Genomic DNA, 16,401 nt, shown 5'->3' on the forward strand with positions numbered 1-16,401 from the left:
TTGAGGAAAAGCGTTGTTTCCGAGATCTTTAAAATAGCTGTGCGACCATAGCGATTTTCGATAAAAAGACAGCACAACATGGTATAATTGTTTTATTGGCCATGTTTTGAGTGATTAAAGGTTTTCTTTTTATTGAATAATATCATTAAATACAAAAAAGAAAAAAAAAATCAAACTTGTAAAAAAAGAGATGATAGGTGGTAGAAAGGCAATCATTAAGTGCGAGGGGTGGGGTATGCTACTATCTATTTTGAGTTGTATTCGAACAAGAATGAATGATATGACGAAGGAATGGCTATTTCAAAGGCATAAATTCTGGTAATTTGAGCATGTAATTGGGTGGAAACAAAGATAGTAATGTTGTTTGTTGCTGTGGAATTATTTTAAGAAGTATAATAAAGAGTATTAAATGGTAATAATTTAACGAGGGGAAATAACTTATTCTTAAGCAGTAGAGGGCACAAGGTTGCCACTACTGCTCGTGGATGTGGCGGTGGGATCAATGGAGTTGTCCAATACAAGTTGCACGTTCTCTACGACTGTTAAATCTTCTAAAAAGGCAACCAGATCAGTTAATTCGGTGTCATGTGGATCATTGAACCAGGTTGACACTGGCACAGCATTTGATGTGTGGAATATATAGCTTGCAGGTGAATTATCCAAGATTAAAGTCGAAGCCAGATCTCTTCCCAATTGTGAAAGATCCTATAATAATGATGCATTTTTGTTAATAGGAGTTTCATTACCACTACTGTCTCTCATTCCTGCTCCTACGCTTTTCTCCCCTCCCCCTGATTCTATTTCATTACTTTACCTTAACGTAGGTTCCTTTGTGATTGAAACACGATTCTCTAAATAACCGATGTTTTACAACTCGATGAATATCTAACATATCGAGGACAGGATCGGCGTACTAGAAATATGCTCAAATATTTAGTAAAATGAAAAATCAAAAGGACAGATTCTCCAAGATTCACTCACTTTAGCGAGACTGGCAGTGAATACAACGATTTCGTACTTCTCGCCCATTTTGCGCATAAATTCATCCACGCCAGGGCGTTTTAATACATAAACATTATGATATTGATTATCAATCTCTACTGGTACAATAAAATCGGGATTTGGGATGATCTAACAGAGAAAAGGACGTCAGTGAATAAACACTTAAACGTACATAAAGTAGCATACTAATCCTTACTTTAAAAGAGCTATGGACGAGCGTTTCGTCCAAGTCAAGCACGAGACATTTCCTTTCCTTGTCTTCATTAGCTAATGGAGGTAGTAGCCAAACAACCGGTCCCTTGATACATCAAAACCCCAAAAGAAAGGGAAAAAAAAAAGCAAATCTAATTAAGAAACATAGAATTTCATTATAACAAAGATGAGAAAAAACTTACTTACGGGTGAAGTAGAAGATTGTGGAAGAGGAGGGCTTGAAGGGCTATTCGTGGATGAAGACGTTGATACCTGACTTTCTTCTGCCGTAGATTGAGCTTGCTGATTAGCTGTATTCAATTTATTCAGTTCTGCGGGGCTGGTGATAATGGGCGGTGGAGGTATAATTTGATCGTCTTGAGGCGAAGGTTGCTCTTTGACTTTTTCTTCTTTTTCTTCAATGGGTTCTTCGTTGTTGGTGGCATGAACTGATTGTCCTTGTTGCTGCTGTTTTTCAATCTGTACTGGTATCACTTGTTGTTGTTGTTGATTGTTATTCTTTCGTTTTGTTATAGAGGAAGTAATAGAAGAAGTGAGGGACGACGATGATTTATTGGTGTTCTTATGGTGATTCATTGATGATTTATCACTGTTGTCCAAAAAATGGCTTGCTCCACCCACGGTGCAGCACAGTAGTAACGATAGAAAGCCTCCACTTTTCCTTGTAAATTGCTTTAATGAGCGCTTACTGCTGGGAGTTGACGTGGTTGAAGCTGCCTTTTGTTTTTTGTTCGCATTATGGTTACCTGCACCTGCTTTAGTAGATGAACGAGTAGATTTTTCACGTTCTGAATCGATTTGCTTCTTCCCTTTTTCTGTCATAAAGAAAATCGTAGTGTTGGGTTATTTATTTTGTCATACATTTTCTGAGCGAACATCATACAAAAAAAGAAAAAAAAAAAAAAAGAAAGAAATGTGTACGATAATTACGTACCTTTCTTCATTTTTGAGTTGTTATTGCTTGAGCTGCTACGAGTTGTGATGTCTTCTTTTTTCTTTATTACTGATGGTGGTTGAGATTGTTTCAAAATAGAATCGGCCGGGTTATTTGTTGTGCTGTTGGTAATGAGAGTTGAATTGCCAGTTTTTGTTTCATCTAAACTTGGCTGAATGGTAGACGCTGTGTCCGTTTGCGACATTGGCATTGAAGGGTTAATGAAAAGAAGCGATCTTTGATGGAATGAATAAAAAAGCAGGTAAACAAGTAGTTGCGGAAAAGAAAGACTGTTGCTGTTCCTTTTTCTCTACTTGAATTATCTGTAGTTTTCCTTTGTATTATTGATTGAAAACGTGCGTTAAAAGTTAAACAATGGTAAAGAATGAAAGAAATACAGTAAAAGAAACAAGGCCGGTATAAAAAAGATTGCTTTCTATTCCTGTCTATTTATTGTAAAAAAAATCGAGAATAATCAAAAAAGACAAGAAAAGAATGAAAAAAAAAAGTGGAGAAACAACCAACAAAAAAAAACAAAAAAAAAAAACACGCAAAGACAGATTTAGAAACAACAATAGTAACAACAATCACGTGGAAGGTCACCTTTTCTGCCAAAGTTATCATAATTGTAACAAAGATTCTAGTTGCATTTGAAGAAGGGTCTGTATATTTTTACTCTCAAATGGCGGCAGTAAATGTTTACACCTTGACCTATTTGCTACCTTGATTTGCTTACACATAATACACATACAACATCAAAAGTCTTGTTGATATGCAGCGGTATTATGGAAAATGATTACAGACAATAGGAGAGATTTTTATAGTGCATAAGAAAGCGCAATAACCCTTCATAGTAGTAATGCGCACATTTATATAACATGTTTTCATGTGTGTTGCCTTCTATGAATTCGTTGTTTCTGACTTTGTCTTGTCGACGCAAAATACGTTTCCTCATTTGCTGCACCGACTTACTTCGGCCCTTCCCTTGGTGACGCTAGTTTAGTTGTAGTAAACATAGGAAAGGAATACCAAGCGAAGCATACACCATTCTATAGGCGTCTACAATACTTGTATACTTTTTTCTTCCTTTATTCGCTTGAATATAGCTTATATGTACTATTCACCTTTCATCTCAAGCTATACTATCAGTTCGTCTCGCTTCCTTCCGTTGCCTCTCAAACCGTCTACATTCTTTTTTACAAATAATGATATTTTCGGTTTGTGGTCTGACATGCTCTTTTACTTCATCTTCTGCTATTCCTTATGTTCTCTTTAAAAATTCGCTTCTTCTAATTGTATATGTCTCGTTTAAGCCGTATGACCTCGCAGAAGTGCTAGTCCAAATTAATGATTGGCATTTGATCTTATTCCACATAGTTGTAAACTTTGTCATATGTCTACGAGAGCGATGATTGGCGAGTTAGGCCACTTCTTGTGCGAATTGCTAAAAATGAGTCCTTGAACACGACGGGTTTCTATTGTGGTCTTGGTGAGCCACGACCAAAATAGTTACTGTAATAGTTTGCATGTGTTTTTGGTTGAAAAGCAAGCTGAAATAGTTCAGTATACCAGCGGATGTTTCACCAGAATAGAAAAGCACAAAATTCTGCACACAAAGAGGACGTTACTATTCAAATGCTTATACTGGAAAGATCAGGCATAGAAGCCTTTCAATAGTATGTCGTTCTGGTAAGCCAAATAGTTCAAAAAACAAGTAAGGCAAAGCTTCGTAATACATGAAGTAGATTACTCTGAATTTCCAATATTTTGCGATGAAGTCCTCTATAAAGACGTTTTGCTATGAACAAAATCAGGCTGGAAGCAAACTAGCGGCAGGGATATACACCGTTTTCTACCACATGAATTATATTTTGCACCACTAAAAGTAAAATTGAGCCTTTTACACTGCAACAATGGAAACCGATATTCTACAATGATTTTAAGTATTGCGAAAGCCGTGCGTGATAGACATACGTAAGTCGCTGTATTTCTAAATCTACGATTAACATGCTCTTTTAAATACTAAACTATACGATACATCGCCTTTATCTAAATTAGTGATGAAGTATGGCCAAAATACTTTGCTCTGAGCTGAACGCACACTTCTATTAGATGTATAGAATCCAGAATTATCCCATTCTTTTAAGTGAGGACTCAAAGTCAACCAAAGAGTTAAGGTCTAATTTTTTACCATGGCTCTTGCCATTCGCTCATCTGCGGTAAATCAATTATATTTCGTGGTAACAGCCCAACAAGGGAAGTGGGTGGACCGAAAAAAAAAAAAAAAAAATTGCCGAATTGTTTTATTTTTTCTTTTATTGAAACGTACAACTGAAGAAGATATCTCCTTTCCCTTTATTAACCCACCTGGCTTCTTCTATCCTTCAATATTTTTCAAAATTACACATTAGATAACCGGTTTTTTTTTCTTGATTTACTGAAAACAGCTGTTGTCGAATGAATACTTCACTTCCGCAGATCAGCAAATTACGGAACAATCTTAACTTTGCTTCCACCGCCCAATTTCTACATACTTTTCAATCGGCATTTCGCCCTTGGCCAGCCTCCGTGCAAGATGTACTGTATGCGCGTCAGTCACATACATCAATACATTCGAATAGTCATAAAGACGAATACGTCTTTGAAACAGAGGTAATGCACTATTTTTCATATATCCATATTAGTGGTTTGGAAGGGCATAAATGAAAAGGAAGGGGAACAGTTGTGCAACTGCATTATTTGCATGAAATTCACGAATTAAAATTCTTATTTGACAGGACCTTGAGCGTATGATGTTAGACACTGCAGAGAGAGTACGCTTTGAAGATTTACTGATCCGAATGTTACGTGTGCTAACACGTAATAGATTCATAAAGTAACGTCTTGTTAATTTTGGACCGATATTGTCTATACCGTTGATTTTGACACATCAATATTGCTACTTACATAACACTTAGCGTGCAAAACTGGCAAACGTACTTTTCGAAAGAGTTTGATAAACGAGAATTCGATCAGACCAACCCTTTCCTACCAACAACTTCCGGCAATGATACAACACAGCAGCAGCAAGAAGAAACGGAAGAGAAGACGGATGAAGTAAAAGAGGAACCCGTGGAGAACACTGATAAAGAAAATCTTTCAACTGCATCCACTCGTAACGTAAAACCAGAACTGATCAACTATTTTACCTTACCTTTGGATACCAAAGTTTATTTGCTATATATGCTTTGTGAGGTATATAGCTATTTTTTTCGTCTCAAAACATATATCTTAAAGAGATGCGCAGCTTTACTCAATTGTCTTTACCCTTATACTTAATACCTTTCAGTGGCAATTAGATGATCCCGAAAGGTTTAGAGAACATCTAGAATCAGAGGACGATGCTGCTCAATGGGTAAGTCAAATGACATTCATCACAGTGTTTGTAATGATGCTTTTCTCTCGTCTTTGAAATGCTCACCTCACAGATAATTATTAAAGAGGGTAGATCCTATTGGCTTTGATAAAAAAGGTAGCACATTTTGGTTATTCGATGACAACCGATTATACAAAGAAACACCGAAACCAAAGAAAAAGCCAGCAGCAAAGAAATCAACAGCCAACAGTAGAAAAAGAAAGCGTTTAACACCTGTGCGTAGAAGCTCTCGTAGAAGTACAGCTGGCAATACAGCTGAGGAAGAAGATGAGAGTGAGGATGAAGGTGAATGGGTGCCTTGGAAGCTGGTAAAATTTCATAATGTTTCACATAGATCCTTGGATGGACATAGAAGCTGAATAAATTGACATTTATTTTTATTATAAAGGTTTGCTCTTCTAAGCTAGAATGGGAACAATTTCCAGCAAAATATGAGCACAGCAAAAATGTCGATGAACAGAGATTTTATCAACTCTTAGTGGATGATCTTTTACCAAAAGTATTACCCGTCATTGAGGAGCATGAAAAAGAATTGAGGAAGCAAGAAGCACTACTCAACCGTAAACGCAGTTCACGTATTATGATCAAAGAGTTGGAGGCATTAGAGCGTGCTGCTTCAGCCGAATTGGAAGACAAGGCCATAGCAGCAACCGCAAGTGCTCATGGCCATCGTCGTAGTGGTCGAACATCGAACCGTATCGAACAGAAAGCTAAAGAAAAGGAGGAAAAAGAGAAGGAAATGCTTGCTAATGCAAGAGAACAGCGTTTATTAGAACGTGAGAGACGCATTCAAGAACGTGAATATAGAGCATTACAACGTGAGAAGCGTCAACAACAGCAAGAAGAAAATGATAGTCAGCAAGAAGGGCAAGATACTGCCGGAGGCACAACTATTGTTGAGCAGCAACAACCACAGCATAAGGTGGCGAACGATGTCAATAATGATGCCAAAACGCCAACTACAACTGAGATGAAAGGGAAAAAGACAAAGCAAACCACCGCTCAGGAAGGAAAGGATCAGAAACCTAAACGTAAATATGTTCGAAAGCTGGACGAAAATGGCAATCCTATTCCAAGAAAGCCAAGGTTGGATAAAGATGGTAATCCTATCCCACCAAAGAAAAGAGGTAGGAAGCCAAAAAACAGAAATCCTGACGACGAAAGTTGGATGTTCGCTTGTGTATGCGGTGTCTCTGGACAGAACTTGGTAAGACCTCAGTTGAATACTACTCGTGACCAGATACAATGAGCTGATCTTTAAAACATCTGTAGGATGATGGAAAACCTATGGTTGCATGCGAGAAATGTGGAGTCTGGCAACATATCAAGTGCTTACAGAAATCAGGATATGTAGACAAGTCAAAGAGTTTGGATAATATTAGCTTTATCTGTTCGAGTTGTGAGAGAAAAGAGCAGGAAGTGGAAGTGGACATCGGTGATGAGCAGCAATCATATAGTCACAAGAGACAAAGAATGAACTATTATGATGCTGGTTACCCTGTATCCAATGCAGTGCCCACGATGGCAACAGGTTATTACCGTTCACAGTTACCTCGACAACAACAACAACAACAACAACAAAAAACTTCAATTGATTCCATGCAGATGACCTGGCGCCCCCAGCCACAGCATCAAATATCGTCGTCTTCAGTTCGAATTTACCCTTCTGCGCCTATAAACTCTTCAACGGAATCACAACATCAGGGATCGTACTACTCATCTAATAATTCACCTTCTATAAGATCTACCCAGCAGCAACCGCACGCTTATTCCTACACTGATAATGTAGCCTCTACTGCCACTAAAGACTATTACAATGGTACTGCTAATCTATCACAGCAGACTTCGCCACAGCCTTATGTTCATCAATCGTACCAGCAGCAGCAGCAGCAGCAACATCATCATAATAACTCTTTACCTTCCAGACAATTTGTACCTTATCAAATCTCTCAGTCTCAAACTCAGCAAACATATCCACAGCGACAACAGCCACAGTCTCATTTTTCTAATGCCTCAAATCCTGCTCAACCTTCATTGAGCAATCCACTTTACCACCCTATACGTCCTCAGCCACCACCTGCACCAGCAAATAACAATAAACTACCCGTGCAAAGCAGCTCTTCATTGGTTTCTTCTGGGCAAACAAATTATAGTTTCCATCCTCCATCAACTGTCACTACCACTGCATCGCCACCGAAGCTTCCTACACCTTCCTCTTCTCTACCTTCCCAGCAGCAGTTAGCGTCTACTCCTCAGGAAAATACAGCAATAGCAGAGCCTTCCATCAATGGTAATATGACATCTTATCCATCAGTAGCTTTCAACAACAATAATGAAAATCTATCCCAATAACACGTTTAATTAAGAATGAACAATTAGAAAATTTGAATCCTTTAGAATACATATCATATTTTTTTTTTCTTTCTTTTGCAGATTGAATAAAACCAACCCGTATTAAATTAGACCTAAACGACTTAGTTTTAGACGATCTTTTTCTTGCATTAGTAAACGAACAAAACGCGTATTTCCACAATGTTATGAACGTCAGTATATATTTAATTGTGTTTTCTTATGCTCAATATAACATTCTGAGTGACTTTGAGAAATAACTAGTGCAGTTATGTTCTGCATCATGGGCCGAAGAGATAGTTGAAGCATGCTCTAACCTACTCTTGGATTTTATGCAACATTAAGCGGGCTTTTAATTCCAAAAGAAGTGTAGATGAAGGCACCATTGTCTTCGTCAGATTTTCATTTTTCTCTGGCTCCCTTTTTTTTTTGAAAAAGCTTGCACATCAGTATGAACATCGATGACATCTTCAAGGTAAAGAAAAAGAAACTTCAGAGTAATCTACTGCTTCTATTATACTTCATAAGATCTATACTTATCTCACTTTTCCCTTGGTGTCATTCAAACTTTCGGTGAAAAATAAAAAGATCCCTGCAATTCCTGCAGGACGTAACAAGAGAAAAATGCCAGCTACACCTGATATTCAGTTCTTTGATAAGTATAAAGATGCTTCGGAGCTTCCAGACGCTGCCACAGTAACGAGTACTATAGCGGGAGAGCCTTCGAGTAAACGCAGTAAACTCAGTGATGAGGATGAAGATGATGTATATGGCGGAGAAAAGTACAAAGACGACGTCGATGTTGACTTAGAGGATGAGGAAGGTCGCTTTTTTGGTGGTGGATTAACAGAAGAGCAAAGTAATATTTTGGATTTGGTTGACGAATACGACGCGGAGGAGGTTCGTTCACTCAATTAACTCGACATTGAAATATGTCACGAAAAACTTAAAATTTTTTTCTCTATAAAACCGCATCATACAGACAGAAGCACTCACCGCGAATAATGTCAAAAAAATGATACTCAAGTTTGAAAAAGCCATCAATAAGAACCAAGAAATGAGAGTTCGTTATGCTGATCAGCCTGAAAAATTCATGGAATCAGAAGCGGATTTAGATGAAGAAATCAAAAATCTTTTAGCCTTGACAGAAGCCCCTCACCTTTATCCAGAATTTGTCAAGCTGGGCAGCGTGGCTTCTCTTCTATCATTATTGAGCCACGAGAATACAGATATTGCTATTGACACAATTGATTTGATCAATGAATTGATTGATGAAGATGTCGGCGTTGGATCTTCAGACGAAGAATTAGAAAGAACGGAAGAAGTTCAACAGGGTATCAAATCATTTGTAGAAGCCATGGTACGATCAATCCAACAGCAAACAGAACATTCATGTTTTTCACTAATGTTGACTGTCTTTCTAGCTGGAAAATGAACTCTTGCCATTGCTTGTGCAAAATTTGGGCCGCTTAAATGAAGACGAAGAAGCCGACCGACAAGGTGTTTTCAAAACAATGGGGATTTTCGAAAACATTATCTCTTTGGAACCTAAATATGCAGAGGATATAGCTCTAAAAACAGACATTTTACCTTGGTTGCTAAAGAGACTACAAAAGAAAGAATTTGATGCCAACATTGAATATGCAAGCGAAATACTATCCATTTTATTGCAAGATAACAGAGACATTCGTCTGAAAGTCGGTGAACTGGATGGCATAGATACATTACTAACTTTATTAGCTGTAAGCTATTTTTTACCGTGTGAGTACAAATAGGCGAGATAATAATTCAGCACATTTTCATTAGGGCTACAGACGTAAAGATGCAGAAACCGAAGATGAATCAGAAATGGTGGAGAACCTTTTCAATGGCCTCTGTTTATTGCTGAACGAGGAGGAAAACAAGAAACGCTTTTTAGATTGTGAAGGCATTGAACTGATGGTTATTATGTTAAAGTAAGGAATTACTACTGCCGCTTATTCTTACAATTAGCCTCTGATTTCTGTATGTTTCAATGTCTTGAAATTTTAGAGAAAGAACACTTGCCAGAATTAGAGCTGTCAAAGTATTGAATTATGCGCTGAATGGATCTAGCCGAGATAGATGTATACGCTTCGTTGATGTCTCCGGACTGAAAGTACTTTTTCCACTCTTCATGGGAAAGGTAAATTATATCCAACCATTATTGGTATGAAAGAAGAAGAAAGCGGATTAACCCTAACCTTTTCTGTCGATTTTAGAATAATAAAAAATTATCTAAATCACACAAATCAGCATTTAACGAGTCAGAAGACGAGGGTAAAGCAATGATTTGGAGCAATCGACAAAATACAACTTATCTAAAAGTTTCTATTCTTTGTTGTGGGTAGAACATATCTCATGCATTATTCTTTCTTTGCTACGAAACTTACGACAAGACGACGTACAAAGAATGAGAGTAATACTCAAATTTACAGAAGATGATTATGAGAAGGTGGATCGACTTATTGAGCTAAAAGAAAAATACGAAAATAAGGATGAAATGGTGAAGCAAGATCTGGAAGAGTTAAAGAAAGACGTGGGAGTCGAAGAAGAGTTAGAAGATTTTGAAGCAGATTTATATGTACGTCGATTGGATGCAGGCCTCTTCACATTGCAACGTGTTTGTTTATTGATTGCTGCTTTGAGTGAGGAGGATAAGGGAGTTCGTGAAAAGGCTTTATTGTTAATGAAACGAAAAGGACAGTCTATGCTAGATGTGTTCAAGATAATTGAAGAAGAAACAGCTTTGATGGCTGATTTCATATCTTTACGTCGAATTGCAAGAGGCGAGGAAGGAAGAAATCAGGAACAGAAAAATCAAGCAGTCGAATCAATGGATGAGATTTGAGAATAGAAACGTCTATTCTCAACCCACATATTTAATATCTCTGAATCTTATTCACACATAGATTATCATTCACAATAAAACTACCTTCAATTAGACTTAAGGTTCGAGTCATTGCTTTGTGACAGTAGACGAAGCATCTATTACAAGAATAACAGGCGGACTTGGGCTGAAATGTGCCTTTTGTGTTTGCTGAAATAAAGCAGTAAAATTGGGATTTGCCTCTCCATAAACTTTTTGTTCACTGCTGTTATTTAATACATACTACTGCTATTTCTTTTTGGTTTGACAGTGGCACACAACTAATTAAGAAACATGAGCAACTCTACTTATCCAACATCTCCCAGCACGATTGGGTCCACTGCTTCACGAAGTAAAACCGTTGTTCGGCAGAAATATATACCACCTCAACAACTTTACGAAGAGGACGTTGAACAACAAGCAGACCAGATGGATGACAATAATTATGAAAGCGATTTCTCCCAATTCGAAGGTAGATGCAACTTGACATCGAAAACCTTAACTGAATAAATGAGTTGTCAAACGATACTCAACGTTTCACCTTTTAACCAGCTGTCTTGAGAGAAATTCACGAAGGGTGGCAGTTCATGTTGGAAGATGACGTACAGTAATATATATAATTGAACCACCAGCAACTTTAGTCATTGGCTAACGTGATTGAATGACACACGTATCCTTCTTAGTTTGACCCAGTGTCGCTTACTTTAAAGCTTATGGATGATAGCTCAGTTGGTAAAAAGAAAGATTATAAGGCCTTTCAGCGTATTTTGTACAATCTAGATATGGCCTTAAAAACAATTGTCAATGGTAATTATTATCTTTCAGCAACGCTCCTACTCGATGGTTTACTATAAATTGCCATTTGACATATAAACATTTTTTAGATTATTATCGCGGATTCAACAATTCTATCGGTACCTTTGGGGGTGTTTTACAGTATATTAATGGTAAGCATACTTATCATCAATTGTGATCGTTATAAAAAAAAAAGAAAATAACTAAAGCAAATTGAGAAAGATTCTTCCAACAGAGTTGTACATATTAAAAATAATTTAAAGCGTTGTAAAGAAGATTTGTTGTTGAAAAGAAACGATCTGTTGAACCTCTGGTATAAATCTCAACAATACAAAGAAATGCTAAGCATATTAGAGACAATGTAAGAGAATTTCTTCTCAGCTGAGAAAAAAGGATAGAGCGATCTAAAAAAAATTGGTAATATGTGCAATAAATCGTAGTGAGGAATTACGAACGACTCCGGAAAAGATAGATGCGCTCATGGAGAACAAGCAGGTATTAAGCGCTTCAAAATTAGTTAGCCGTTCGTTGAAGCAAGCTATGAATAAGGATATGATGCAGATTGGTGCTTTGGACGATATTAGAAGAAACTTGAAGTCCCAAAAAAATGTGAGAATAACCCACAAAAATTGGTTGATAGCTAAGGATGGAAGATAGAAAGTCTAATGCTTAAATTTTTTATACAAATAGTTGTTATATGATACTTTAATTGAAGAGCTTCACAACCATTTGTATTTGAAGAATCCATATTGCGATTCAAGATGGACAGCTTACACCCCAGGACAACAAGATCGTAGGTTGATGTTTTGTTTTTTTTCGCTAATGGGACAACTACATAACGTCATGTATATTTTGGCTTCTTAATCAGTGCCTGAAATTTCAGTTAAGCCAAGACAAATGGATCAAAACCAAACGAAAGGTAAAGATATACTTTTGAACCTTCAAGTCTTGAATTTCTTTTTAATCTAATATCATATTCAGATGCTCGTACGGTTCAGGAGGTGCTTGTTGAGGAAAACGATATTGTATGTTTTTCTAAAAGTGCTTGTATCGTAGCTTTTGTATCCATATTAATCCAGTGTGATTCTCTTACGGTAGTTAGCAGAAGATCCTGATAAAAACCCAGATACCGACTCCTACTATTACATGGAACTTATCATGGAATCGTTACTTGTATTGGGCGAGATTTCATCTGCTTTGCAGGTAATAAAACAGAAAAACGTATAGCAAGAGGAACAAGTATACTAAAAATTGTAATAACCCATAGACCATCCAAGAGAGACTGCCTGTTGAGGTTCATACACTCGTCGACAAGACAATTGCTGAAGTAGAACAAAGACATTCTAACCAATGGAGTCATTACACACATCAAATACAAAGCTACCATAATAAGGATAACCATAGCGGCTATTCAATGATCGATAAGAATAACAGTGACGAATATGATATATATTGCTTGGACAAAGCCAATTCAGAAGCGAAAAATGAAATTTTGAAAGACCTCTTATGGACCTTGTTCTCAAAATTGAAATCAGTATTAACAGGCCATCGATTTGTAGAGACATGTGCTAGACATATTAAACAGGTAATTTCTAAGGTGCTTTATCCTAAATTTTGCAGAGTAGTGGTAACTTAATGGTATTTGTCTTGTATAGAGGCTATTATCTGGTACTATGATTGATTTAGAAGAAGGTAAGCACATCTGGTGCTGGATGGTATCTTCAAAGAGCAGATAAGCTCATGGATTTGTTACAGGTTCAGGTTCCAGTATCAATATTTATCATTTCCACGAAATTTGGAAACCTATTCAGTCAGAGGTAAACATAAAAATGCATTATCAACTGAACAAACGAGCCTGCTTATATAGACACACTGAAAATGCTCTTTGAATAGATTAAATCCCTTTTGCAAGATTATTTAACGAACTCTTACCAAAACATTGTTTCCGTGAATGACCCTGTTGTTAACACGAATGCCAGTAATAACATTTCTCAAAATAAATTTTTCAGCTTTGCAGCAGAAACAGCGTATGATGATTCATACACCAATGATAGAAATGACGAGGACACGGAAGCGACCTATGATGATTTGAAACAAAAACTCTTCCTCACATTCAAGAGAAAACAGATACCAGGATTTGATCCGTCAACTATCCATACACACTCCACTATCATAGATAAATACGCCATCAATAATATGTCCTCAAAAGGCCACAAAGTACTAATCAAGCCCGATGCCTATAATGTCAGTATTCTGTTAAAGCCAACAATGTCGTTCTTGAGCCATGTAAAAGAAGTGTTTCCAGATTAGTAAGTGTAGTTAATATAGATTTATTCACACACGCATGGCTTTACAAAAATACTAAACCTTCTTGTTTAAGCGATGACCGCAATGAAGAAGCATTTGGTAGCTTTTTGGATGACTTTGCTGTTAATGTTTTCTTGCCTCAAATTGAAGAGAAGGTCATGCAATTGATACAACATGCTACTGTTGGTATCGATGCTTTCCAAGACGCCCGTGATTATCACAATTATTCCAAATACCCTATTACCAAGGTATTTTATATACTTCTACAATTAAGAGTTGATGTCTCTTCATACAATTTTTTCTCAATCTATATTCTCCTTTAGAGTGCTGTTGCCCTGATATCAGTTATTCAAAGTCTCTGCCGTACTATGCATATTATGCCCTTTCATACAGATGAATATGTTCGGTTGATTGAAGTTGTTCTTCTCAAATTTTATGAAAAATGTTACCAAAGGTTTTATTGTAAGTTAATATGTTAGATTTTAATACGATTGAGGCTATCTTCAACAACAGCTTTATTTTATTTTGGTTGTTTTCTTTTTTAACTTTTTTTTGTATAGCCACTGTGGCCAAAGGAGCCTCCTCTATTATTGATAGCTCCACTAACAACAATGTTACGGATGTTACTATCAGTACAAGTGGTGACTGGGCCCAAGATGAGAGTTTAGTAGGCTTACTATGTCAAAACTCTCTTTTTGACGAAGATACGGTAAGTGTTCATAGTATTTACTATCAGTTGGTGAAGTATACGTCGCAGAATGAGGCTCAAACACATACCTCTTTCTATCAATTTAGGCGTCCGATCCAGAGTTCATTAAAGCGCTACATCAAGCAGTAAAGTAGAAGGAAATAGATACTTTGTTGACCAAAATTTATTCGTTATTAACGTTAATATTTTGCGTTACATTAGGAAATAAACATGGAATTGAAGTTAAAAAATGATAGAGTATTAGAAACAAACGAATTAATGTTTGAGCCCAAAAAGCATATTGCTTTGGGACGACTTTATCATACGATAAAATGGTTCGTTAGAGAAATATGGACACTGCGCTCGCCTTCAGTGAAGGAGGCTACTGCCGTAAAAGCCAGCAACCAGGAACAACAGCAATATCATCCTACGAATGGACTAAAAAATACGAAACGGTGGTCAACACAGGATATGCCACCACAGCCGGTGGAGGAAGGGTCATCTCCTACTGTAGACGAAAGTCAATATAACACGCTGCAGGTTTCTCTAGCTTTAACGGAAGATATAGCAAAGTAAGATAACTGACAATGTATGACTTGCTTTTGGAAGAAATTGAAAACTAAAATGTGCATAATCTATCAAGGCGGTTTGATGCTCTACTTACGACATATCAGCAACTTGCTGAGACGTGTCTGTTTACATTAAGAATAGAAGCACGTAATCATACGATGTATTATCTGGAGTTAGCCATTCGTGATGGCAATTATTATCTGGAGGATGAAACCTTTGAACCTGATCCATATATCATTACACTGAATGCAGATTTGATGGAACTGAGTGAAAGTGTCAACGCATCACTACCGCCTCGCGATGAAGAGTAAGTTTAAAGTAATTACAGTGCACTATCTGTTATTTACTGATAATCGATTAATAATATTATAGATTCGTATTTGATGGCTTACCACGCCTCATTGTCCATCTTCTTATATCGGAAGCATCTTATATAAAACGTCTGAACAAAAATGGCATACAAAAAATGCTTCGTAATATTCTGGCATTACAACAAAATATGAATAACCTTGTCCCTACCTCGCAGTGTAGTATCATGGAAAGGGCTAAAGAATATTACCAAATATTTCAGCTGGGAAGTGAAGGAATTATCAAGTCTATCCAAGAAAACGGACCTAAGTTCAGCTTTGACGAATACCGTATATTACTTGGCTTGATCCATGACATTAATTTGGATCAGGATGATGAACAACAGCAAATTAAGCATAATAGTTGTACTGCTGCTGATAGTAATACGACTACCTATGACGAAGTTCGAAAAGCGAATCATAACAAGTATAGCGAATGGCTTCTGGAACTTGTTGAAGTGATGGCAGATTATGAAAATTAGATTGTATAATAAAAAAGGATTAGTTATTTTACTATAATTGGAGGGAGCAAACCAACTGTATCCAACCTCACGGATACTCAAAGAGAGATATCAATTTGTTTTTTCCCAAATTGACAAAAGCAAAAGCCTTTGTCAAGGTTGATGTTCCACCATCGAATTTTTGTTTTAGAACCATTGACTTTACTTTGTAAGGTTAGCCCGTCCAATAACCTACACCGCCGTACCCACCAAGGTGTACACTCTTAAGATATGCTGTGATTCGCGTCGCGCCAGGCTACGACGATTTCATTCAATCAAAAAATGCAGTAACATTCCTTCATGAACAATCAGTACAGAAGGCAGACAGACCATTCACAATACTAATAAAGCTTATGCATGTGTGTTTTTTCTATGAGGGATCTTTTTAACTTGC

General features: G+C 37.0%; 5 protein-coding genes across 5 annotated transcripts; 4 read left to right on the forward strand and 1 right to left on the reverse strand.

Annotated features, from left to right (window-relative positions):
* Positions 1-27: 27 nt before the first annotated feature.
* On the reverse strand, positions 28-2,657 carry BDF20DRAFT_845145 (HAD-like domain-containing protein). Its single transcript, XM_053079665.1, has 7 exons — positions 2,464-2,657; positions 2,150-2,385; positions 1,402-2,030; positions 1,199-1,300; positions 982-1,131; positions 815-913; positions 28-705 (listed from the first exon to the last, which is right to left on the reverse strand). The coding sequence occupies exons 2-7, from the start codon at positions 2,358-2,360 to the stop codon at positions 445-447; spliced, it is 1,452 nt and encodes a 483-aa protein (XP_052940790.1). The 5' UTR covers positions 2,361-2,385; positions 2,464-2,657; the 3' UTR covers positions 28-444.
* Positions 2,658-3,093: 436 nt separating this feature from the next.
* Positions 3,094-3,930, forward strand: BDF20DRAFT_845147 (uncharacterized protein). Its single transcript, XM_053079666.1, has 2 exons — positions 3,094-3,816; positions 3,900-3,930. The coding sequence occupies exon 1, from the start codon at positions 3,355-3,357 to the stop codon at positions 3,559-3,561; it is 207 nt and encodes a 68-aa protein (XP_052940791.1). The 5' UTR covers positions 3,094-3,354; the 3' UTR covers positions 3,562-3,816; positions 3,900-3,930.
* A 520-nt stretch (positions 3,931-4,450) lies between these two features.
* On the forward strand, positions 4,451-8,112 carry BDF20DRAFT_845148 (uncharacterized protein). Its single transcript, XM_053079667.1, has 7 exons — positions 4,451-4,801; positions 4,927-5,024; positions 5,107-5,383; positions 5,478-5,543; positions 5,630-5,872; positions 5,953-6,771; positions 6,837-8,112. The coding sequence occupies exons 1-7, from the start codon at positions 4,607-4,609 to the stop codon at positions 7,914-7,916; spliced, it is 2,778 nt and encodes a 925-aa protein (XP_052940792.1). The 5' UTR covers positions 4,451-4,606; the 3' UTR covers positions 7,917-8,112.
* Positions 8,113-8,334: 222 nt separating this feature from the next.
* Positions 8,335-10,996, forward strand: BDF20DRAFT_845153 (DUF1716-domain-containing protein). Its single transcript, XM_053079668.1, has 8 exons — positions 8,335-8,388; positions 8,502-8,813; positions 8,896-9,273; positions 9,338-9,655; positions 9,720-9,868; positions 9,945-10,077; positions 10,154-10,211; positions 10,283-10,996. The coding sequence occupies exons 1-8, from the start codon at positions 8,365-8,367 to the stop codon at positions 10,780-10,782; spliced, it is 1,872 nt and encodes a 623-aa protein (XP_052940793.1). The 5' UTR covers positions 8,335-8,364; the 3' UTR covers positions 10,783-10,996.
* BDF20DRAFT_845163 (Sec8 exocyst complex component-specific domain-containing protein) lies at positions 10,997-16,051 on the forward strand. Its single transcript, XM_053079669.1, has 20 exons — positions 10,997-11,402; positions 11,484-11,607; positions 11,685-11,747; positions 11,818-11,956; positions 12,036-12,204; positions 12,286-12,388; positions 12,464-12,514; positions 12,577-12,620; positions 12,694-12,798; positions 12,863-13,180; positions 13,251-13,287; positions 13,351-13,412; positions 13,489-13,904; positions 13,976-14,150; positions 14,226-14,364; positions 14,463-14,611; positions 14,698-14,736; positions 14,813-15,162; positions 15,234-15,467; positions 15,533-16,051. The coding sequence occupies exons 1-20, from the start codon at positions 11,388-11,390 to the stop codon at positions 15,987-15,989; spliced, it is 3,189 nt and encodes a 1,062-aa protein (XP_052940794.1). The 5' UTR covers positions 10,997-11,387; the 3' UTR covers positions 15,990-16,051.
* Positions 16,052-16,401: the final 350 nt, after the last annotated feature.

This window comes from Mycotypha africana (genome assembly GCF_025528875.1).
Source record: "Mycotypha africana strain NRRL 2978 chromosome Unknown BDF20scaffold_1, whole genome shotgun sequence".
In the NCBI taxonomy this organism is placed as follows: Eukaryota; Fungi; Mucoromycota; class Mucoromycetes; order Mucorales; family Mycotyphaceae; genus Mycotypha; species Mycotypha africana.